This window comes from Balaenoptera ricei, chromosome 16, assembly GCF_028023285.1.
Source record: "Balaenoptera ricei isolate mBalRic1 chromosome 16, mBalRic1.hap2, whole genome shotgun sequence".
Taxonomy (NCBI): domain Eukaryota; kingdom Metazoa; phylum Chordata; class Mammalia; order Artiodactyla; family Balaenopteridae; genus Balaenoptera; species Balaenoptera ricei.
Genome location: NC_082654.1, coordinates 26,531,773 through 26,556,544, shown reverse-complemented (window position 1 = coordinate 26,556,544; position 24,772 = coordinate 26,531,773). Strand labels below are relative to the sequence as shown.

At 45.0% G+C, this 24,772-nt stretch overlaps 1 protein-coding gene across 4 annotated transcripts in view; it reads left to right on the top strand.

Annotated features, from left to right (window-relative positions):
* Positions 1-24,772, top strand: part of WBP1L (WW domain binding protein 1 like) — a 59,217-nt gene that overhangs the window by 21,662 nt on the left and 12,783 nt on the right. For 3 of the 4 annotated variants that reach the window (XM_059900441.1, XM_059900443.1, XM_059900444.1), the window contains one exon: positions 23,848-23,950. In XM_059900441.1, the coding sequence (XP_059756424.1) occupies positions 23,848-23,950 (103 nt within the window). Of the gene's footprint in view, positions 1-913; positions 1,109-23,847; positions 23,951-24,772 lie in introns of those variants that run through there. The other variant, XM_059900442.1, reaches the window with a different exon arrangement.

The window sequence follows — 24,772 nt, the reverse complement described above, 5'->3', positions numbered from 1 at the left end:
ACAGTGGCCAGATGAGGGTTGGCTTACACCACTGACTGGGAGAAGTCAGATGAGGACGCCAACCTTATAGAGAGCCATTTTCTCCATAAACTGAGCTTAGAGAAGAAAGCCTGACAAACCTAAGGTGGTGAACTTTTCAGAAGCAAGAGTTGGTTTAAATATAGATGATCTACTTCACTGGCAACTTGGAGGCTGCGGTGGGACTTGTTGTACCTTTTGTAAGACAAGTGAGGAAAGATGTTGGCACCTGTACACGTAATTTGTTTATGAAATATAAACTCTCCTGTCGAAGCGAGGGCTTGAGAGGTCAGTGCCCAAGGTAGCAGGTCCTGCCTTCGCTGGGGGAGGGGTGCCTCTCCTACCCGTCTCTGTGAATTGCATCCATCCCTAGAGAAAGTTGGACAACCAGGCCGGAGTGCACTTTTATTGAGCACCAGCTCTGGCAGGGGTGGGGGGAGGAAAAGTTTCTGTGAAACTGACAGCCCCTGGGCTCCTTTTCTTTCCCAAGGAGGAGAAACAATACCTTGGGAGCTATTAGAATCCAGTCGTTATTCAGAGAAGTGTAGCTCTTTTCAGCCATAGAGCCTTGATTTATGTACAGCCCAGCCTGCTCAGAGCCGACGGGAGCGGGCAGTGGGCAGCAGCCCCCATCCTCCTCCTGCTGTGGGCTCCAGCCCTAGGTGGGTCCAGGGCAGGCCTTCGTAGGTTTGCAGCACATCCTTCTCAGTATTCCACAGCAGCAGCTGTCTGGAGTTTTTTCTGCCGTGCCTGAACTGATGTCATTTCCCCCTTGGCAGACAGCTTCAGCTTTGCTGCGTCTGAGATATGTCACGAGAAGGTGGGGGTGGGTCGGAGCCAGGCGGGGGGGTGGGAGCCTGGTGGGGGGGAAGCAGTGAGGAGAGCAGGAGGCAGAGTGCCTGCTTGGTCCCAGGAGTCTGTTTACTTTCTCTTCTTTGCTAAGGAAGGCCGGTTAACCGGGACCGCTGAGTACCAGGCCCACCAGGGGAAATGCTCATTCCAAGACCTTAACTTTTAAAAAGCCCTTTGTTCCCAACGTTAGTGTGGACGATGCTCTTGCAGGATGCCTTTCCTTTTGGGTCTTAGACAGGTAATGGAACGGGTGGTCCGTGGATCGGGTTCGGGAAGGGAAGAAGGGTGGGAGTTTATCATCCTGCTGCTTTGGGCGGAGGGAACCTTTTAGAAAATGTCTCGCAGTTAAAACAGGCCAGCTCCCACAGAATTTTCCAGTCTTCCTTTCCTGCCTGCTAGTTGCTCCTTATTCCCAGAGCCACCGTGTTCTTAACCCCCTACCTCCCCGAGGTGTCTCTGGGGCCCTCCGTTCTGATTTTCCATGAGCACCATAAAACCGTTACCAAAGCCTTAGGGAGGAAACAGTTGAGTGAGGCTGGGGAGGGGGAGAGGCTGAGCGGGATTCTTGATCAAAACCCCTTTTATTCCTTCTCCATTTTGATTTGGCTAGTTAGCAGAGATTTCTTCACAGTTCCCTGGTTCTGAAGAGATTCTGAGTTGGGGTCGGGGCCTTCTTTTACAGGGTAGGGCGCCCGGAGGCTTTCTCCTCCCCAGCGTGTGGTCAGGGCTGCGTGACTGAGGGATGGCCTGAATGCCTCAGAGGGATGGGGGTGGCACTGACCACGTTGTGGCCTTCCTGACCGATTTTTCAAAGCCAGCAGACCCTGTGGCAGAGACTTGATTGCTTTGCGCGCGGCTGTTTGAAGTAGGGGCACTGAATTATAGCCGAGAACCTGGTGTGGAATGAGAAAACAGTAGCGAGCGACCAACTGCGGTCTTCTGAGAACACAGCTGTTGCCAACTATTTGTTCCAGGGCTTCTGAGGGCTGGCCACCCCTGCCCCCTCTTTGGTCTGAGAGGCACGTCTGTATCGGAATGTGTAACTGTAACCAGTGGCGGCTGTAAGAGGGGGTGGGGACAGACACACGCCCTCTACTGCCTGTTCCTGGGGGAGGAAAAGCCACAGATGTGATCAAACCAGAAGCCTTAGAAAAGAAAGTCACTGCTAGGGACTGCTGGTTTAACCTCACTCTTAGAAAAGTGCTAGAGTCTCCCTCGGGTTGCCTGAAATTCTTTTAAAAGTAAGCTTTTCTGAAAAGCTCCGCACGTTCCATTACTGCTCTTGCTAATCTTCAGAGTTCCTTTGATGCAGCCGATAGGCAGAGCGTTGGGGGCCCTTTTTGAGCACCTCCTCTGTCCCTCAAGAAAGGCTGTCCTTTTAACCCATGGGCAGAGTAAGCCCTGGCAAGGATTTTGAGCAGCGTTGGAAATAGGATGGATGAAGCATCCCATGTTATGTCAGCAGGCGGGGGATAGCGGCTGGAAACTGCCTGATACAGTGGAAGGAGCAGGGCTGGGGAGCCAGAAAGACCCAAGTCTATATCCGGGCTCCCCACCTGGGTCTCAGAGGCTGCTTAACTGCTCTGAACCTCATCTTTGAAATGGAAACAATAAAACCTACTGGAAGAGTCATTGGGAATATTTCACAAAAGAATATTTAAAACACTAGCACCTTGGCTGACTGAGAATAGGCATTTAGCAAAAACGTAAGGAAACTAGAAGCTAGAGGACTGGTTCCTTTACAGAGGTGAAGGATATAGTGGGCAGGAGCTCTTGCCCTGGGATTTTGGTCATTGTGCATTGACTGAGACTTGGGAAGCCACTGCCTACTGTACCAGTGTAATTTACTATCAGTCTTGCTCGTGTCCAGTCACCTCTGCTCAGTTAAGTGAAAGGATGCAGAGATAGGTGGAGTGAAGAACTGGGTTGGCTGTGGGGAGCATCTCAGAGGATCCACAGTATGTGAATCTTTGTTCTGGTTTCTGAACAGGTTCCTGATAGAGGGCCGAACTAGAGGACCTCTTGAGGCCCTTTCTGCCTTAGGCTTCTGTGATTCAAACTTTGCCTATAAAAACCCTGAGTATTTTTGGTAACATAATTTTGTATATTTCTAGCATTTCTGTGTCTGACAGTGTAACTGTTTTTTATTGGAGCTATGTAAAAGCCAGCCTTCTAAAGATTACTTGGTGATAATTCTGTTTTTAAGAAAATGACACAAAACATATATGCTGTTAGTCTTTATCATACATAATATATATATGTGCTTTCATATATTATTTCCCTCTTAATCCACATAACACCCCTGTCTTATGTGGTAGTGTGATTCTATTTCTACAGAAGTGCATGCTGAGGCTTACAGTAGGTAAGCTACTTGTCCAGAGTTGCTCAGCTAGCTAGGGAAATGGTAATCGAAGTTCTGTTTGTTTGTTTTAAACCCAGGTCTTTTAATCCCAAAGCCTGGTGTTTTTCTCACTACCTATCAGTGTCTGTGAAAGTGGAGTTGGATTAATGCGTTGTTCCAGTTGGGGCATATTTTCTGAAGGTTGTTTCTAGGTGGCCCAGGTACCAGATGAGACATTTGTCTCTGAGTGCCCTTTTACATTTTACTCTGTGGAAGATTCTCATGCATGCAGCAGCTACTGAATAATGCCTTTGCACTTAATGAATGCAAACCCGGCACAAAGGATAAATAAAGCACAATCCTTACTTCCAAGGAGCTCATACTCTAATGCAGTAGTTCTCAAAATGCATAAAAATCACCTGGGAGTGGGGCTTATTAAAATGTAGATTCAGTAGGTGTGGGCCCAGGGCCCAGGAATCTGCATTTCTGTTGCGTTCCCCGGGTGGTCCGGACCCAGGCGGTTTCTGGCCCCACTCTGAGAGACTCCTCCGCAAACCCCACCCCCACCTGCACTTTAGTAGCTGGGAAATAATTACATGACAACGTGCTAAAGCCCGAAACAGAGGATCCCCAGGGACTAGGACAGCAGAGGGTGGGAAAGCATCTAAATCAGGCTTGGGGAGGGGGGTGGGCACGGAAGACTTTCCTGAGAAGGTGATATCTGATCTGAGTCTCAAAGGATGAGTAGGAGTTTACCAGACATATGAGCTGGGGAAAGAGCATTCCAGACAGATCAGGTTGGGAGTGTTGTTTTTGTTTTCTCCTGCAGATGAGAAGGGAAACTGTCATCTGTGAGTCTTGGTATTAAGTATGCCTGAGACAAAACAAGGACCTCGGTTCATCAAGTATTGGTGTCCTTTATGACACTGAGAAAGAGGGAGGCATGAGGGACCTTCAATCTAATAATGAGTGTGGCATGAATTTAGTGTCTGTGAAGGGCAGATAGGCCTCAGGCTGTATTAGTTCTTCCAGTCAAGGGACAGTTAAGACAGCCCCCTGGAAGCTACAGTGTTGTCTAGAGAACAGTCCTTTTGTGCTTAATGGGGCTGAAGTTCGGAAGAGAGTCAGCTACTGAACTTTTGGGCTATGGCACCACGTGCCAGATTTTAGATACAACACGCAGGTGAGCATGCCATCCCTTCATTATCTGGCAAGGTCAGAAAATCAGTTTTCTGGTTAAGAGGGAATCCATCCTGTATACCTAACAGATGGATCACTGATTTTCAGAGAACAAGACTGCAACAGAATGTTCTTGGTCTGCTGATTTGAATAAATTCTATTTCATATTTAATTCAGAAGGTATTGATTTTATAATGCTGGAGGATTCTTATGACCAACATCTATATCTGAAAAGTATTGAGCACCTGTTCTACTCAAAGCATGTTGTGGATACAAAGAGGTATCAATAGAAACTCTATCCGTGCCCTCACAGTCAGGCAGGTGGCGTAGAACAAGCACGCAGGTGATGGAACGTTAGGCAGGTGGCGGTGGGCGAGTGACATTAGGAATGGAGTGGTACAGTTCAGAGGTGTGGAAAGGTGGCTTTTGCAGGTGGTCCTTTCCACAGTCCAGTGGTCTCAGTTGTTGTGCTGTAGTTATGTGGAAGGACCAGTTGATGGCAACTTCTAGTTGCTGGAATGCAGGCTAGATCTGTCAAGACAGGAATTTATATCCTGTACCTCGAATGTTGCCTTTCTCTGTGGGAAAATTATCCCCCAAATTGCCCTCACTGATGAAGTGAGATGATCCCTCATACTGAAATGAGTAGTCCCCAGTGAAACTGGGGCGGGTCTGGGGCCCACTCAGGCAGTGTGCCCTTGCCCAGGTTGGAATGTATGGGTAGAGGCACAGGGGGCTGTTTGTATTCTTTTTTTTTTTTTTTAATAAATTTATTTATTTTATTTATTTATTTTATTTATTTATTTTTGGCTGCACTGGGTCTTTGTTGCTACGCATGGGCTTTCTCTAGTTGCGGCGAGCGGGGGCTGCTCTTCGTTGCGGTGCGCGGGCTTCTCATTGCGGTGGCTTCTCTTGTTGCGGAGCACCGGCTCTAGGCGCACGGGCTTCAGTAGTTGTGGCACGTGGGCTCAGAAGTTGTGGCTCGCGGGCTCTAGAGCGCAGGCTCAGTAGTTGTGGCGCACGGGCTTAGTTGCTCCGCGGCATGTGGGATCTTCCCGGACCAGAGCTCGAACCCGTGTCCCCTGCATTGGCAGGCGGATTCTTAACCACTGCGCCACCAAGGAAGCCCTGTTTGTATTCTTGAAAAGGCCCCTGCTTGGCCTGGTGCTGAATGTGGCAGGGCAGCCAGAGTGTTGAACCCCAGTTACTCCCTGGACACAGGGAAGGCAGCCTGGAGCTGCAAGCGCGGGAGCCATGCCCAGGGAGAGGGCAGACGGAATTTGCCAACTTCCAATTTAACCCCTACACTGCTGAATATCAGCCAACGTTGACATGATACTTTGATTATTTTGTCACGACAGCCACCCATCAGGTAGGAGGTCTTATCTCCTTTCACCTGTGAGGCAGGTGAAACTCAAGAAGTTATCTATTCGAGATCACAGAGCTAACGTGTGGCGGCGGTAGCTCTGGAGGCCACGTCTCCTCAGTGCTGTCCTGCTGTTGCACATCGCTGGTACAGTTCCCTCACCAAACCTGCTGCCAGACCTTCTCCCTGCGGCCCTGTTCTCTGCACGGGACTGAGTGTCCCAGTCACCATTACCCTCCTGTGTGTGCTAATTTTAATTAGCCTCTCTACCAGATTCAGGACAAAGTAAGCAAGACCCTGCTGGAAGGGAACTGGCTGTATATAAATGCAGCAAACACCAAGTAACACTTGTTTGTACTACCAGAGGTGGAAGCTAAAATTCTTTTTGGAACTGATTTGTAAAAATCAGTGAAAACTACAAGCGACAGCTCCATAGAACACCTCAGTTCCCTACAGTCACCTAACAGAAAGGATGGTTCTCGTCCAAGCCCTTTCAGGTGACTTTTTAAACACCCCCCAACCCCCCAACCATCTCTGTTGCAAGAAGCTGCTTTTTTAGAGGAATGTGCTTGTTTTTCATCACATTCTTGTTATCAAAGCAAAGAGAAACCAGTGGACTGGACAGTAACTTAGTGGAAAAGAAGACTGTATCTGCTGATTTTGAAACTTTTATCCAGGATGGAGCCAAAGAAAACATTCACTTCCTCCAGTAATATCCCATGAGTTTGATCCACCCCCTCCCACCCCTTTTCCTTGAAGAGGTAAATTTTAGTCCAGGAAAACAGAATAATTTGGGACTACTTGGAGAAAAAAAACCCCAAAAACTGTGCTATAAAATTCCTTCCCCTGCCCTGACTCCCTAGGAGCTGGATACCAGTTCCTCCCTGGCACTTCTTGACTCTATTTGTTGCTAATTTGTAGCAACAGTGAGTTGAAACAGCCCTGCATTTGACCTGGTTTAGCCATTTCTGTGCCCCCTCTGCAGCCATTGCTGCTGTGGGCAGGGCTCAACTGGACTTGAACGTGGACCTCACAAGAGGCATCTGTTGCTAAAAATGGTGATTCAGTCCTAGGTGACTTGCTTGACCTGTCTTGTTCTTTTAACTGAAAGAGAGAGGAGAGGCAGTGGCAGAAAGCTGTATACATCTCCGTAGAGAGGGAGACAGGCTTTGAGAACGGCCGGCCGGAGTGTGACACAGTGACTTATTTTCCTGCAAGTGGCGTATGTTTTGCTGGGACTGTGTCCCACAGAAGACATTGGTTCCCTTGGGCATTGCATGAAGGGGGACAGAATATTCTTTATTGTTTGGTTCTCTTGCTTAACATATATGCTCTCAGGAGCTTCCACTGAACTGTGACACATGGTCTCTTTTTTTTTTTTTTTAACATCTTTATTGGAGTATAATTGCTTTACAATGGTGTGTTAGTTTCTGCTTTATAGCAAAGTGAATCAGTTATACATATACATATGTCCCCATATCTCTTCCGTCTTGTGTCTCCCTCCCTCCCACCCTCCCTATCCCACCCCTCTAGGTGGTCACAAAGCACCAAGCTGATCTTCCCGTGCTATGTGGCTGCTTCCCACTAGCTAGCTATTTTACGCTTCGTAGTGTATATATGTCCATGCCACTCTCTCACTGTGTCCCAGCTTACCCTTCCCCCTCCCCGTATCCTCAAGTCCATTCTCTAGTAGGTCTGTGTCTTTATTCCCGTCTTGCCTCTAGGTTCTTCATGACCATTTTTTGTTGTTGTTTTTTAGATTCCATATATATGTGTTAGCATACGGTATTTGTTTTTCTCTTTCTGACCTACTTCACTCTGTATGACAGACTCTAGGTCCATCCACCTCACTACAAATAACTCAATTTCGTTTCTCTTTATGGCTGAGTAATATTCCGTTGTATATATGTGCCACATCTTCTTTATCCATTCATCTGTTGATGGACACTTAGGTTGCTTCCATGTCCTGGCTATTGTAAATAGAGCTGCAGTGAACATTGTGGTACATGACTTTTTTTGAATTATGGTTTTCTCAGGGTATATGCCCAGTAGTGGGATTGCTGGGTCGTATGGTAGTTCTGTTTTTAGTCTTTTAAGGAACCTCCGTACTGTTCTCCATAGTGGCTGTATCAATTTACATTCCCACCAACAGTGCAAGAGGGTTCCCTTTTCTCCACACCCTCTCCAGCATTTATTGTTTGTAGATTTTTTGATGATGGCCATTCTGACCGGTGTGAGATGATATCTCATTGTAGTTTTGATTTGCATTTCTCTAATGATTAATGATGTTGAGCATTCTTTCATGTGTTTGTTGGCAATCTGTATATCTTCTTTGGAGAAATGTCTATTTAGGTCTTCTGCCCATTTTTGGATTGGGTTGTTTTTTTGATATTGAGCTGCATGGCTGCTTGTAAATTTTGGCGATTAATCCTTTGTCAGTTGCTTCATTTGCAAATATTTTCTCCCATTCTGAGGGTTGTCTTTTCGTCTTGTTTATGGTTTCCTTTGCTGTGCAAAAGCTTTTAAGTTTCATTAGGTCCCATTTGTTTATTTTTGGTTTTATTCCCCTTTCTCTAGGAGGTGGGTCAAAAAGGATCTTGCTGTGATTTATGTCATAGAGTGTTCTGCCTATGTTTTCCTCTAAAAGTTTGATAGTGTCTGGCCTTACATTTAGGTCTTTAATCCATTTTGAGTTTATTTTTGTGTATGGTGTTAGGGAGTGTTCTAATTTCCTTCTTTTCCATGTAGCTGTCCAGTTTTCCCAGCACCACTTATTGAATAGGCTGTCTTTTCTCCACTGTATGTTCTTGCCTCCTTTATCAAAGATAAGGTGACCATATGCACGTGGGTTTATCTCTGGGCTTTCTATCCTGTTCCATTGATTTATATTTCTGTTTTTGTGCCAGTACCATACTGTCTTGATTACTGTAGCTTTGTAGTATAGTCTGAAGTCCAGGAGCCTGATTTCTCCAGCTCCGTTTTTCTTTCTCAAGATTGGTTTGGCTATTCGGGGTCTTTTGTGTTTCCATACAAATTGTGAAATTTTTTGTTCTAGTTCTGTGAAAAATGCCAGTGGTAGTTTGATGGAGATTGCATTGAATCTGTAGGTTGCTTTGGGTAGTTAGTCATTTTCACAATGTTGATTCTTCCAATCCAAGAACATGGTATAGCTCTCCATCTATTTGTATCATCTTTAATTTCTTTCATCAGTGTCTTATAATTTTCTGCATACAGGTCGTTTGTCTCCTTAGGTAGGTTTATTCCTAGGTATTTTATTCTTTTTGTTGCAGTGGTAAATGGGGGTGTTTTCTTAATTTCACTTTCAGATTTTTCATCATTAGTGTACAGGAATGCAAGAGGTTTCTGTGCATTAATTTTGTATCCTGCTACTTTACCAAATTCATTGATTAGTCCTAGTAGTTTTCTGGTAGCATCTTTAGGATTCTCTATGTATAGTATCTTGTCATCTGCAAACAGTGACAGCTTTACTTCTTCTTTTCCGATTTGGATTCCTTTTATTTCTTTTTCTTCTCTGATTGCTGTGGCTAAAACTTCCAAAACTATGTTGAATAATTGTGGTGAGAGTGGGCAACCGTGTCTTGTTCCTGATCTTAGTGGAAATGGTTTCAGTTTTTCACCATTGAGGACGATGTTGGCTGTGGGTTTGTCATGTATGGCCTTTATTATGTTGAGGTAAGTTCCCTGTATGCCTACTTTTTGGAGGGTTTTTATCATAAATGGGTGTTGAATTTTGTCGAAAGCTTTCTCTGCATCTATTGAGATGATCATATGGTTTTTCTCCTTCAATTTGTTAATATGGTGTATCACATTGATTGATTTGCGTATATTGAAGAATCCTTGCATTCCTGGGATAAACCCCACTTGATCATGGTGTATGATCCTTTTAATGTGCTGTTGGATTCTGTTTGCTAGTATTTTGTTGAGGATTTTTGCATCTATGTTCATCAGTGATATTGGCCTGTAGTTTTCTTTCTTTGTGACATCTTTGTCTCGTTTTGGTATCAGGGTGATGGTGGCCTCGTAGAATGAGTTTGGGAGTGTTCCTCCCTCTGCAATATTTTGGAAGAATTTGAGAAGGATAGGTGTTAGCTCTTCTCTAAATGTTTGATAGAATTCACCTGTGTAGCCATCTGGTCCTAGGCTTTTGTTTGTTGGAAGGTTTTTAATCACAGTTTTAATTTCAGTGCTTGTGATTGGTCTGTTCATATTTTCTGTTTCTTCCTGGTTCAGTCTTGGAAGGTTGTGCATTTCTAAGAATTTGTCCATTTTTTCATGGTCTCATTCTTGGTTTCAAATACTGCCCAGCCTATCCTGTGGTTTTCTTCAAGGGTTTGGAAATCCCTGGTTACCCCCAGGCAGTGGTATGAATACCTGTGACCTCCCACTCCTCGGGGTGTGGCTCTGGAGTGTGGTGAGGAGGCCCAGGATAGGCTGGGACCGGCTGCCAACAAAAATAGAATGTGCAGTCACTCCCCTGCCTCAGGAGTAAGGTTACGGGTTGATGGGCCCGGCTCAGATTGTGCTGGGTTACTGTAAACCTATCATGGCCAGAGAGCCTTTGGTAGGTTCCGCAGTCATCATGTGAAATCACATCACCACAGCCCTGGCCTAACTCTTGGAGGATCCCTTCATGTTGCTGCTTGTACGGCATAGTGAAGAGTCACAAGGAGCGTGCAGGAGGACTAGCCTTTGGGGTTACTTGACTGTCAGTCACCAGGATTAGTACTTTCTGAAGGTTTTTGCGTGTCTGATCCTTTGCTAGGGTAGGTTCATTTATGAGATTGACTTCATCCTTGTCTCAGGGAATTTACAGAGTGGTTGGGGAGCCCAGGGGACAATCAGGTGACAAGACTGGATGGAACACAATTCTGCGCTAAGTTGTGTGGTTCAGTTTGGCTGGAATGGTGGTTCGAAACTGGAGGCAATTTTGCCTCCCTCCCCAAGGGACATTTGGCAATGTGTGGACATTGTTGGTTGTCATATCTAGGGGGTTGTGGGGGGGTGTTGCTACCGGCATCTAGTGAGTAGAGGCCAGGGATGCTGCTGAACATCCTACAAAGCACAGGACAGTCCCCATGACAAAGAATTATCCGGCTCCAAATGTCAATACGGTTGTCCCTCAGTATTCACAGGAGTTTGGTTCCACAAGCTCCACGGGTAGCAAAATCCGAGGATGTTCAAGTCTCTTATGTAAAATGACTAAGTCCACTTGGCCCTCCTGTATCTGTGGGTTCCGCATCTGTGATTCAGCAGGCCTGGGATGGACCCTGTGGATACCAAGGGCCGACTGTCGTGCCAGGGTGGAGGCACTCTGGGCTGAAAACTACTGCTGCCTAGTGCATGGCACTCTGCTCAGGAGGCAGTCACAAGCCACAGGCCTCAGGAAGGGTGGATTGACATGTTTTAATAAAGGGGAAATGGGCGTACTTTTCCCTGCTGCTTTCTAAGCAATAGGTACTTTTTGTCCAGAGATTTAGAATCTTGACATCTTGGTTGCCCCTAATCAGCAGGAACTATGCCTTGTCAAGGACAGGTATAAAGTTAATTTTTTATGGCCAGTAGATAAGATCAAGCCCTTCTGGAACTGACATTTTATCTCTTGCTCTGAAAAACCTGGATAACCACCCCCCAGAAGGTAGGATCTCAGAAGTGCTCAAATAACTTTATACAGCTTAAAGAACAATTAGGCTACAGTTGTTTTCATAACAGGCCATATTCCAAGCCCAGTCCCTGTTGCTGTGGCCTGGGTTTATTGTAATCTATTTTCGATAACATATAGAAAAGGGGGATACTAAATTCCCCCTCTTCTAAATCATGTGGCGTCTCTTTTAATTTTAAGGTGTAAGGTCTTAAAATTCAGAAAGTTCTTTAAAGTTATTCAAGTCTTTTGGAGAGACCGTCTGGATCCGAAGATGTTTTTAAATCTTGTGTCTGTTCTCAGGGAGACCATTTTTAATGTAACCCTTTGTTGAGGTAGAAGCAAATGGTTTCCTTGAACAGCGTGGAACTTTTTTACTGGCAATAAATCTCTGGTACTAGTCTCTAGACAGGCAAGCACACAAGACAAGTCCTGTTATTATTTCTTTTGCTCCCAACAAAAGCCTGCTGCAGTGGGATGGAACTGCTGAGAAAAAAAAATGAGGTTAAATTTAGAACTTTGCTTAAAGTGAGGAAGGTCTCTGAGACACCCCACGTGTTCTTCACTGTCCAGTGAAACTGTGGTGAATCTCTTTTAAAGCACAACAGCAGCAACTTAACCTGTACCTTCAATATTTCAGATCCCTTTGAAAACTGTACCTCTTTCTAGGCAAAGAAGTGATTATTTTATTTGATCAAGAGCCATTTTCAGGATATAACAAAGACTTTGATGAGCTGAAACCCAGTCATAGAAAGAATACTGAACCAAAAGTCAGAAGACCAGGGTTTTGACAGTCCTGATTCTGTCATCTGCAGCCTTAGGCTAAGTGTCAGTTTCTTATCCGTAAGATGAGGGTGATAGCACTTCTGATGTCTTGTAGGGTGCTGGCTGGCAGGCTCAAATGGGAGGCTGGCTGTTAAAGAAGTTTGAAAAGCTTGAGAGTCCTATATAAATGTGCATTATATAAACTGATTAGATATATGTGTGTGTTGTGTATATACCATCATTGCTCCAAATTACGATCCTGAGGCTTTGCCACATTATAAATTGTTAAAAAAAAAAAAAAAAAAAGAATGAATTCTGTTGATTAGAATGTACTTATTAATTAAGGCACAGAATGAACCTGAATATTTCAGGAAGGTTTTCTGCGACAAGAACTGAGACATAAACTTTTTTTTTAACCTAACAGTTTAGTAATTACAAAGTTCCTCAAAGGCAAAGTCCATATCTAATCTGTCATTTTTGTGCCTGTCAGCATCTATCATGAAAGTTTAGGATAACCCCTAAGCATCCTGTTCTTTCCACTAAAATTCGGGCTTTAGATCCAGAAAACATGTTCTAGCTGGGTAATCACTCTGAACCTCAGTTTCCTGGTTTCCTGTAAAAAGAGAGGAATACATAACATGGGTAAAAATGCCTAGCCAAATGCTCGATTAACACAGGCACTGGGCAGAACTTGGTGGTCTGTCGCATTTCCTGAGTGTTGTGGCCGTAGGTTTTCCTGATTCGCTAGAGGTATTCTCCTCATCCAGTGAAGAGGGGCCCTCCTTTTTGTCTCGGTACCTATTTTATATGGCGTGTGTAAGATGTTGCTGGAGCCTCAGTGAAGAGAGTTCAGATGTCTGCCATTTATATTTGGCCCTCTGCAGTAGGCCTTAACCTCAGGGTGAAGGGATGAACGGAGTGTTACTGAACTTGAGAGCCGGAGGAGCTAATCAGATGCCCACAGGGGCCAGGCAGTGACACGCCTGAGTCAAGCAGATGGGGTTGCTGGCCAGGAGGGGTTTCAGGGAGGCTGCGGTGGAGCCAGAGCTCATACACGTCTGTGGCCCTGCCTAATAGGGCCCCGAGGGAATGTGGGCCCTGGATTTTCAGAAGCTGGAAATCTGAACTTCTCTATGAATCCTTCTCATTTTAAGATGTTGACAGTTAATTCCATTTTTTAAAAAAGTTGTAAAAAAAATTTTTAAAAAGGTACCGTGTGGGCATAGAACTCATTAGTGGGCCCATTGTGGCCCATGGGCCAGCAGTTTGCAATCCCTGCTCTCAAGCAGGAGGAGCAGTGATAAAACTAACGCGAAGGGAGGGACTTGCCCTCATGACCAACTGTGGAGACAAAATAGCAGAATTGCCCTCCTGCTCTGCTCGAGTGCCACCTGCTCTGTTGCATGCTACTGCTATTTTATCCCTTGGCTCCCTGCACCATCCCTTTCTGAAGATGCCATACTTCTCAGTGCATTTATTCTGTGGCAGAAGAAGTCAGTGATGAGGGATTGCCACGATACCTCAAGGTAGAACTAACTGTTTTTCCTTGTAAGTGTCCAGGGGTGAAAGAGTGGCAGGTTAACCCAATGTCCTGAGCCGCTGCAGCCGGCCAGGTCCCTCAGGCCTGCATGCACTGGGACGTCAACAAGTAGCCTTTAATAAAACCATGGGATATGTTGCAACTTCCGATCTTTGCTCTGGGATTTTCCTACCACGATCAAGTGGCTTTTTCTGAGTTTGTTACTCAGGTTCCTAATAGCAACACAGGAAATGGGTTTTAATTTCTTTGCCGGCTGCTCTGTTTGGGGGCTATTTAATGAGGATCCAGTTGCAGTGCAGCTTTGGCTGTAGCAGTACTGGTATGGATAGGAGCGTACATAACTAACGTGTCACATTTTTTAAAATTTAAGTTTATGATCTGTTATTTGTATTTTTTTATGGAATGAGGCAGAGAGAGTATAAATAATTTTTTTTAAAAATAATTTTATGTGCCTTGATTCTAAGTGGCAGTTCTTGAGGGTAACTGTGTTGGGATGTGTTCAAGATTATAGAAAGAGAATATAAGACTATTCCACTTCTGGAGGGCAAGAACTGTGTATATTGTATTTTTTTTAACACCTTTATTGGAGTATAATTGCTTTACAATGGTATGTTAGTTTCTGCTTTATAACAAAGTGAATCAGCTATACATATAAGTATATCTCCATATCTCCTCCCTTTTGCATCTCCCTCCCATCCTCCCTATATTGTATGTTTGTTATAAATCTAGGACAGTGGTTCTCAAATTTGAATATATGTGAGCATAACCAGGGGAGTATGTATTAAATTGCAATTCTTCAGTCTCTGCCCCCAGAGGTTCTCAATCTACATTCTTTTTTTTGTTAATTAATTAATTTATTTATTTATTTATTTATGGCTGTGTTGGGTCTTCGTTTCTGTGCAAGGGCTTTCCCCAGCTGTGGCAAGCGGGGGCCACTCTTCATCGCGGTGCGCGGGCCTCTCACTATCGTGGCCTCTCCTATTGCGGAGCACAGGCTCCAGACGCACAGGCTCAGTAGTTGTGGCTCACGGGCCTAGTTGCTCCGCGGCATGTGGGATCTTCCCGGACCAGGGTTCGAACCCGTGTCCCCTGCATTAGCAGGCAGATTCTCAACCACTGCGCCACCAGGGAAGCCCTCAATCTTCATTCTTAACACATACCCCAGGTGATTTGGGGCCTATGGACCATACTTTGGGAAATGCATCTCTGTTTTGTTGCCTTTGCTGTCTAAATGTGTTCATTGCCACTTGAGGGCAAATTCACTCATTTGTGAGATGCCCTGATTTGTTCTGATTCACTGTGTTGCTCTTCCTCGGATTCTTAGAGAGTGTCAGTCTTCTGGAGTCCCCAGAGAGAATTGTTCCAGGGACCTTCACAGGTTGAAGTAAAGGGACCAAGTCCCTCCTATAGCAGGGTTCCCAGGGACTCCCCTTCAGCAGCACACACTGCAGCCAAATCTTGAAGCAGCAGCTCCCCCCATTGGTTCTAGGCTTTTCTCAAGTGTGTCACTAGTTCCAGGTTTTGACTTTACCCTTTAAATTACTTTGCAGCTAGAGGATGGGAGACTGGGTGCTCCTGAGCCCAGGGATCTGGAGCCTAGAGCCCTTAAGGGGTAAAGTACACTATCAAATCTGAGGGTTGAGCTGATTCTTACCAGACTGGATTTATTGGCTTGGTTAGGGGAACATGTCGAGGCTATTTGTCCTTTCGGAAAATTATTGAACTCAACAAAACAGCATAAAAATTCTTTCCTAGTATCTGATTGCATACAAAGCAGAATCTTGGTTCACTTCTTAGCAGGGGCTTGCCCTTTATCAGAAAGGAAGAAACTGGGCTCCTTTAGCTAGTAAAGCTTAAAGGAGTATTTGTCATATGTAGTATATACTGGGAGGGATGCAAAAGTAGAATGTGACAATCCCTACCATCAAAGAAAGGGAGATTAGAATAACACCTAGGAAACAATGGTCTAGGACTCCTGTGGAATCATCCCTCTGCCTCAGTTTACTTTCCTTCATCCCCAACTGTTCTGTAATGCCCTCCCACATTTCAAGATGTATACCCTTGGGACTTCCATGGCAGTCCAGTGATCAAGACTCTGTGCTTCCACTGCAGGGGGTATGGGTTCGATCCCTGGTTGGGGAACTAAGATCTCGCATACCACCCAGTGTGCCCCCAAAAAATGTGTACCCTTGAACAATTATACTTACTTCCTGCAGCACTTCAAACAGCCTTAAAACCGTTAGTAGGGGAAAAGTGACTTTAACTTTCTTACTGTAAAAATAGAGGTAAATCCACAAAACTTTTAAGAGTGTATTTTATGACCACCTACAAATCGTTTTCTAAGGATCTGGACCTGAAAGTGTTGCATTTTCAGAATTTAAAGATTCTGTCTAGGATAGAACAAAAATAGCTGATTCTGAGTTAAAGTTGCTTGCCTGTTGTATGGCCTCTTTCTGAATTCTCAGTTCTTCCTTTCACATTATTCTTTCTTAGATTCACTGTACTCAGCCACACTAGCCTTCTTTCTTTTCCTAGAGCACACCAGGTTCATTCCTGCATTGGTGTCTTTGCATACACTTGACATTCCCTCTGCCTGGAACACTGTTCGCACAGGTCTGCTGTCTCCTTCTCATCATTCAGGGCACAACTCAGACATCACCCTCTCAGGGAGGCCTTTCCTGACTGCCCCATGTAAAGCCCTTTGTCCTATTATCCTGTTTTATTATCCTTGTGAAGCTTATTACTACGTTAAATTATAATTTCACTTGTTAATTTTCAGTCTTCGCCCACTGGAATGTATTTAAGATCTTTTTGTCTTTGTTGTTCTCCAGTTTCAAACAGTGTGCCCAGGTGTGAGTTTATTATTGTCTGAAAATTCTCTATCTTTAATCAGTTCTGGAAATTTTTCAGTTAGCTCTTTAAATATTGACTCTCCTCCATTTTCCTCTTTCCTTCTTGAGCTTCTTATTTCTCATTTTCCATTTCTATGTTTTCTCTTAATTGGTAGAAGCTGGTTGCTGGGTAATTTTCTCAGATCTGCTTTCCAGTTCACTAATTCTTTCTTTAACATGGTCTAATCTCTGTGTAACCCACCTGTTGAGTTTTTAATTTTAATAACTTTTTTCTCTACAAGTTTTATTTTTTCCTGAAATCCATTTGGTCACTGTCTCTTTAGTATGTTCTTTTTGGCTTTAATCACTTGAAACATGTATATGTATTACAGTTTATCTGATCATTCTATTAAGTTTTTTTGGAGAGTCTTATCCACCTATTTGTTGAATTTCCCACATCTTGTTTGTGATGAATTATTTTTACATAAGTTTTTATATTTTGTGTGAGCTCACCTTCAACAGAGCTTTATCTGTGGGCATCTTTCATGCCCTGATTGAGGGTAGATCTCTTTAGAGTTTTACATTTCTTCTACCAGATGTCCCATTCTGGGACTACTTTTTTTTTTTTTTTTTTTGGCTGCATTGGGTCTTCATTGCTGCTCATGGCCTTTCTCTAGTTGTGGTGAGTGGGGGCTACTCAGCTACTCTGTTGTGGTGAGCTTGCTTCTCATTGCGGTGGCTTCTGTTGTTGCGGAACACAGGCTCTAGGCACACAGGCTTCAGTAGTTGTGGCATGAGGGCTCAGTAGTTGTGGCTCACGGGCTCTAGAGTGCAAGCTCAGTAGTTGTGGCGCACTGGAATAGTTGCTCTGTGGCATGTGGGAATCTTCCCAGACCAGGGATTGAATCCATGTCCCCTGCACTGGCAGGCGGATTCTGAACCACTGCACCACTTCCCAGGGAAGTCCTGGGACTACTTTTTGTGTTAAAATTTTGGCTTGGGGATTCTCAAGACTATGTAGTAGCACAATTCAGATCTCAAATTAGCTTGCGGAAAAGCCGATGGTTACAGATTATTAGAAGAGATACTTTTTCCTTCTCAATTCAGACCTTTCTTATTGTCACTGTGTGCCAAAGGGCTAATTTTTTTCTAGTCTGCTCTGTCTCTTTGAGGGTCTTCGCTTTATACTGGGACTCAGTTCCAATTCCCTGTTTTAGGTGGACCCAAGAAAATAAACAGCCCTTCTTTCCACGGCAACTGGGAAGGCCAGATCTCATTTAACACTGTAGTTTCTAGTTCCCCACCCCCAACATTTTTGGCCCGAGGGCTCTTCCTTGCTTTATTGCAAGATCAGCTGTGTAATTAAAAGGATATATATATTTATATATATAAATTCTTTATTGAATTTGTTATAATATTGCTTCTGTTTTATGTTTTGGTTTTTTGGCCGTGAGGCATGTGGGATCTTAGCTCCCCGACCAGGGATCGAATCTGCACCCCCTGCATTAGAAGGTGAAGTCTTAACCACTGGACCGCCAGGGGAGTCCCAAAAGAATATTATTATATTTTTAAAGTTACCTACCCAGCTACATTGCTAGAAGCAGGATCTTTTCCTCTAGAATCTCTTGCTCAACGTGGTAGCTGTAGCATCCAACACAGTGCCTGGCACGTGGGGAAAGGGTATCAATACATATTTGTTATTTGATTTGTACAAATGGATGTTTCCATTAGGAACCATTCCTTTCACCTGTAGAGAAGGCCAGAGATGGTGCTCCAAATTCATTCATATACAGCAGCCAAGAGATTTAGCATCTGTGCTTTAACATCCTGTGAAGGATTTCAATTTTCCTATTTTTCACTTTTAAACTTTAAAACTTCAGCACTTTCCTAAGGGCATGAAGGTGCTGTTGCCAGTTGCTAGCAGGGTTTTCCAGCCCCATAAATTGGCAAATTAAAACCATCCCCGGGGAACCATTACTGCCCAGTGTCTCTTTTTATGCTGGCACTTTGAAAGTTCTTACGCTGATTAAATTGACCTTTACAGTGGCTGCTCAGCTAAGAATAGAAACTCTTAAGACATTGAAGCTCTTAAGGAAAATGATGTTAGTCCCATAGTTTATGCTGCCGCCAAAGAGATGAGGTAACTTTTTGCGTATGTGCAAAAGGCATACTATTCATCCTCTTCCACTGTAAATAATGTTCTTTCCAGGGCAGTGCTGGTCTTGCTTCCTGCTTCTTCACACCTGTGCTTTTTGTTTGGTGACCATATGTGCCCCGTTTCTTGGAGCTGGTCACTGCGGTACCAGAGCTGAAGGCACACGTTTAACAAATGAGGATCTTGATGGTCATCATCACAGTCATTCTGCGGTGAAAGACCTCAGCATAGGAGCATGTGTTATTCACCCAAAGTTTCTTTATGACAGGTCTACGTTTCTAGCATATTTGGGCCAGGAGTTTATGCAAATGAAAACATTGCCTGGGAAAAAGTATCTTTAAAATGCAAATCTTATCTTGTCCCTGCTTACCTAACTTCCTTACCTACTTGTTCAACCATTTCCTAGCTAAAGGGCTTTGCTTGTACCATTTCCTTTGCCTGGAATGTTCTTCCCACCCCTCTTCCCTAGTTACTAACTTTCTAACCATCCTGGCAATCTCAGTTCAAGCTTACCCTCCTCACAGCTATCTGGACCTCCTTGACTAGTTCCTAGTTCTTAATTATTGTAAGCTTTCACCAAATCACGTATTTTTCCTTCTTACAGTTTTTTTTTTTTTTTTTTGAAAAACATTCAGTTCTTTTGGGAATTATTTATTTATTTATTTATTTATGGCTGTGTTGGGTCTTCATTTCTGTGCGAGGGCTTTCTCTAGCTGCGGCAAGTGGGGGCCACTCTTCATCGCAGTGTGTGGGCCTCTCACCATTGCGGCCTCTCTTGTTGCGGAGCACAGGCTCCAGACGCCCAGGCTCAGTAATTGTGGCTCACGGGCCTAGTTGCTCCATGGCACGCGGGATCCTCCCAGACCAGGGCTCGAACCCGTGTCCCCTGCACTGGCAGGCAGACTCTCAACCACGGCGCCACCAGGGAAGCCCCTTCCTACAGTTTTGTCTGTATGATTACTTTATCACCTTTCATTAGACTTTAAGCTCCATGAGGGTAAAGAGCATGACTGCTTTGGCCTTTTGTGTGCCCATTGTGTTCCCCACCACTAGTTCAGTGCTGGTGCAGGATAGGTACTCAGTAAATGTTGAAGGAAGGAGTGAAGGCCCTGTGTTCCCCAATGGGACAAACACCATTCTGCTTTTCAGAAAATCAGTATGTGAAAATAATGACCTTTCAAACAAAGAAGAGAGGAAGCCCAAGCATGTTGCCCCTCCTCACTGCCAAGTAGAAGATGTTCCCAAAGTCAAAGAGCTCCACAAGGGCAGGGCCCTTATCTTTTCCCTCAAAGATGAAATGTTGATTTTGTTTGGTTTGGGGCTTTTAAGTGGATTTATTTAAGCATCTGAAGTGTAAAAAGCAAGTGAAGAAGTATAACTTAAACCAAGGAGGCTGTAGCTTAATAGTTAAAAGCTCAGACTCTGGAGTCAGATGAATTAGATTGGACTGCTTCCTAGCTGTGTGGCCTCCAGCAAGTGACTTAGCCTCTGTTGACCTCAATTCTCTTATACTACCCTCTTCATAGTGGTGCTTTCAAGTTTAGATGAAGGAAGACTTCTAAGGCATTTAGAACAGTGCCTGGCACATAGCAGGTACTCAGTATACACTAGCCGTATTATTCACCCCAGATCATTCTGCCTTCACGGAGGCTGCATAGCCATTGTTTCATTCAGCAAACCTTTGTGTGCCAAGCACTGTGCTCATTCTTGGGGTTGGGGAGGGGGATTAAGGAGACAGAGCTCCTGCCCATAGGGAGGGCACGATATATTCTCTCGTTCACTCTTGAGAAGGGGGGGTGGGGTGGGATATTAACTTCCCACTCTTCAAGACTTGGCCTGAACAACATAATATGTGTGTAGTGCTTGGAGATACTTGGAAGAAAAGCAAAGGGTGCTCATAAAGAGTGCTGAGAATTTTTCATATTTGAACTTTCCATTGCATTCTCTCTAGTTCCTTTTTCTATTCTTCATGTGTCTGGAGCAGCCCACATTGCCAGTGAACTTTACTCTTCTGAGAAATAGTTCTAAGTGAATGCAGAGTGCTGTTTATTGAATGGTCTTTCATGCCCAGCAATAATGGCTCATAGAATAGCGTTGATACTGAGACCTCAGAGAAGTTAAGTCATTTACCCAAGTTACACTGTAATAAGCATAGTGTGAGAAGTGGGCTTTGAACCCAGATCTGACTGAATCTTTACCATTTGTATCTTGAGCTGCCTGGAGATCCTTGAAAGTCCTTTGGGTGACTTCCTCATACAGGGAAGGGTGGAAGAGCACCAAGCAACATTTGCACACCTCTGTTCTTTGCTGTGACTGAGAGGAGGCATAGGTTACAGGAGCTCTTGCATTGGCTCGAGGCTGCTGTCAAAGGGAATGGGAGGTGGGTAGGCTAATAAACCCTTTGGGTTTAAGGAGACATGAGTGAGCATCTTAACCAGCTCTAGGGCCATTGAGTAACTTGTCCAGGGTGCCGTTCCTCTGTAATGGCAGAGCTAGGGCCAAACACAAGGCTTCTGGATTTTCCTTTCATACCACAAGGTCTCTTTCTCTGGAGGAGCTCATGACACTCACATCTCGCTACCTTCTTAGTCCTTCATGTCTTCCTTGCTAAAGGTCCATGAACCCACATCTTGTCTTCTTTAACTGCCTACCTGCTTTCCTTCCTTCTGCAGCAGAAAATGACAGTTCCCATAACCAAGATCATCTCAGGCAACTTGGGGACTCTGTTTGGGGGGAGGAAAGCAGGGGATGAGATACACTGGGTAAAAAGTATTTGAGGAACTGAGTTAAATGATGTTGCCACAGTCTGCTGTCCCTGGGAAAGTGTAGGCAGAGCAGGGAAAAAGAGTGGGGTTCTGTTTACACTGGGCTTCCTGCCTCGGGGGATGGGAGAGCCAAGAGAAAAGCTGACACCAGTAGGTCATGAGGATGCCACTTGTTTAGATTTCAGACACGTTCCATTTCATGCCTCACGGAGGACCAGTTGGCCGCCCTGTGTTCCGAGCCTGGACCTCATCTGGTGAATTTTCTTGAGGCAGAAGTGTCCCTGGATTCTTTCATGTGTCAGAGTGTAGGCAGCGCGGCCTCTTTTAGAAACTATGTGGACAGTTTGAACTGTGCTCTTGTGAGCCAGGCCAGAAGAATGGCATTTCAGGGCCTGGTAAACTTGGGAGAAACTTTTTGATGTCCTTAGGAAAGCAGTGTTTTGCTCTGAAGTCAAGAGGGAGAGGGTGTGTTCTAGCAAAAGCAACGAACACAGATCTGCTTTCTCCACACGCGTCAGGCCTCAGAGGAGACATCCCACTGGACAGCCACCTGCTACGTGTGCCATTTTACTTATGGCGGACACAGGAAGGCAAAGATAGGAAGAACTCTGTTTGCAATACTATTGTGAAACCTTCATTGTCAGAGTCGACAAATGCCTTTCCCATGTTTCCTTCTTCCTAAACCCCTTTACAGCAGGGTGTAAGACTCTTAAAGACCAGGAAACACCTGAGGATGTGGTGGAAACATGCACTGAGCCAGGGATCTGGGGTGTAGCCGTGCACTTTCTTTTGTCCTCGTGGCTTCAAGTGCCCAGCCTCTAGCCATGTAGACAGTCGCTGGAGTGCTTTGTTTGTACCCTTGGCCAAACAGACAGTGGAGTATAAAGCAAGACCCAGAGAACAGGAACCGACCCTGTGACTTGAGTTTCCACTGGCAGACGTCCACCCGGATGTACACTGTGGGCAGGGTCAGCCTGAGTAGCAGCACATATAATACTGTGGTTTTAGTTTCTTTGCTGAGCAGGGTTTTTTCCCTTCCTAGCTCTGTGCCTCTTGAGGTTAGGGACAATTTCTTATTCATCGTTGTATCCCTCGTACCCAACCCAGTGCTTGGCACAAAGACCGTGTCCAGTCACTGCATGTGTTACTTCTTTAGAACAAAGAAATGTTGAAAGCCAGATCTTCTAGGTCTCATCATATGCATTGTGACCCAGAGGACATTTGAGGCTGAAATTTAGGTCAGCCGGTGGGGTATTTCATATCTTAACTACGAAATATAAAAAAAACCTTTCCACCTCCATCCCTCTCCACCAGTGCTGTGAATAGAATTTGGCAAAATGCTAGATGGTTACTCAGCGGTGCCCTTTCTGTAGCTGTCCCTGACAAGGGACAGTGTGAATCCTAGATCCAGTCAAGATTATTAAGAGATCATTTGGTAAGCAAAAAAAGATCTAGCAAATTGAAATTGGACTAGGTCACCTGAGCAAGTCACCCCTTTTCTTTTTTTTAAATTTTATTTATTTATTTATTTATCCATTTATGGCTGTGTTGGGTCTTCGCCTCTGTGCAAGGGCCCTCTCCAGCTGCGGCAAGCGAGGGCCACTCCTCATCGCGGCGCGCGGGCCTCTCATTATCGCGGCCTCTCCTGTTGCCGAGCACAGGCTCCAGACGCGCAGGCCCAGCAACCGTGGCCCACGGGCCTAGTCGCTCCGCGGCATGTAGGCTCTTCCCAGACCAGGGCTCGAACCCGTGTCCCCTGCATTGGCAGGCAGATTCTCAACCACTGCGCCACCAGGGAAGCCCCACCCCTTTTCTTAAGATTGAAAGAATTTTAGTAGCAAGATTTTTAGCCTTCTTTTGAACCACACTGTAATTAACCTTGGAGATATGTGTTCTGAAGGGAAGATGGACTGACTGACCAGATGCCAATCCTAGAATACGTGCTGCCTTCATTATTCTGGGAACTTTCACAGAGAAACGGATTTATTTAAAATATACAGCCTATTACAGGAGAATCACCACCTTCTTACTGGCTGAGTTTAGCACCAGAACGTGGAGTGTTTCTGCTTAGATATAAAGAAAGCAAGGAGAACTCTGCTCTTTACCAGTCGGCTTTGTGTACTGAATCCTCTTCCCCCTTTAATAAACCATATTATTTTTCTTAACTCTGCTGTTGTTGTGTGGTTCTTTCTTTCTTTCTTTCTCTCTCTCCCTCCCTCCCTCCCTCCCTTTCTCTCTTTCTTTTCTTTCAGTAAACATTGGTACAAACCATTTTGGTGGAAGGTGGGCAGGCGATCAGTAAGAGGAGGATGAGAAGAAAAGTAGTGTTTAAAAGCTATAATTTAATATGCTACAGTGTTTTTTTATTTCTTTTAGGATAAGGAAACCTGCGTGGGTACCAACAATCAAAGCTACATCTGTGACACAGGACACTGCTGTGGACAGTCTCAGTGCTGCAACTACTACTATGAACTCTGGTGTAAGTCCTTGCCTGGGGATGTCTTGGCATCCCAGGGTCTCGGTTACCGCCTCTGCTCATTGGGAAACCATAGGCTGCTCAGCCCTTTTCTTATTCTCTTGGTGGCAGTGTTGGTGAGCAGAATCTGCTTCCAGGTTCTAGAAGCGGTCTCTCTGTAGAGGAGGAGAGCTCTGGTGCTCTTCGGACACCATGCGCTAAAGACTGGAGAACATGGTCTGAGACTTCTTAAGAAGCTGCGGTTAGCAGGTCTGCTGCAGAATCTCCTGAATGGGGTTCTCTTTGATGCCCTCTCCAGGGTGTGCCGAGCAGTGACAACAACTTACATCCTCTCATGGGCCAGCCCAGGTGCCCAGGCTCACCATCTTTGCAAAGAGAGGTTTGCAGCAGCCAAGCTGCTGTGAATGCTGTAATGCCATTTTCTTGTAAGAAGCACCAAGGCTTCCAGAATTCCCCAGATATCATCAAGGAGCTGCCCCTGTTTCTGAGGGTCTCTCTCAAAGGGATAATCTTTCCCTAGGTCCTTGCCGACAGAGCCCTCCTGGAGAGAAGGAGTCTAGAGGTTCAGCTTCTTTTCTTCCTTCCCCAGATCACAAACTGAAGTGTCTAGAGGCTTCTCCAGTCTACCTAACCTGTTGCTGTCAGCTCAGTGCCATGTGGAGACAATCCTCGTCTTGCCACTGCTTGGTGGCAGCCAGGATCGCTTGCACCTTCCAGAGTTGGACAAGGGTGGTGACATTGCCGTGGTCTTCAGGGAGTGACCCAGGCTTGGAGAGTTCACTAAAGCCCTTTGTACTCTAATCTTCTTGGAACTCAGACGAGACA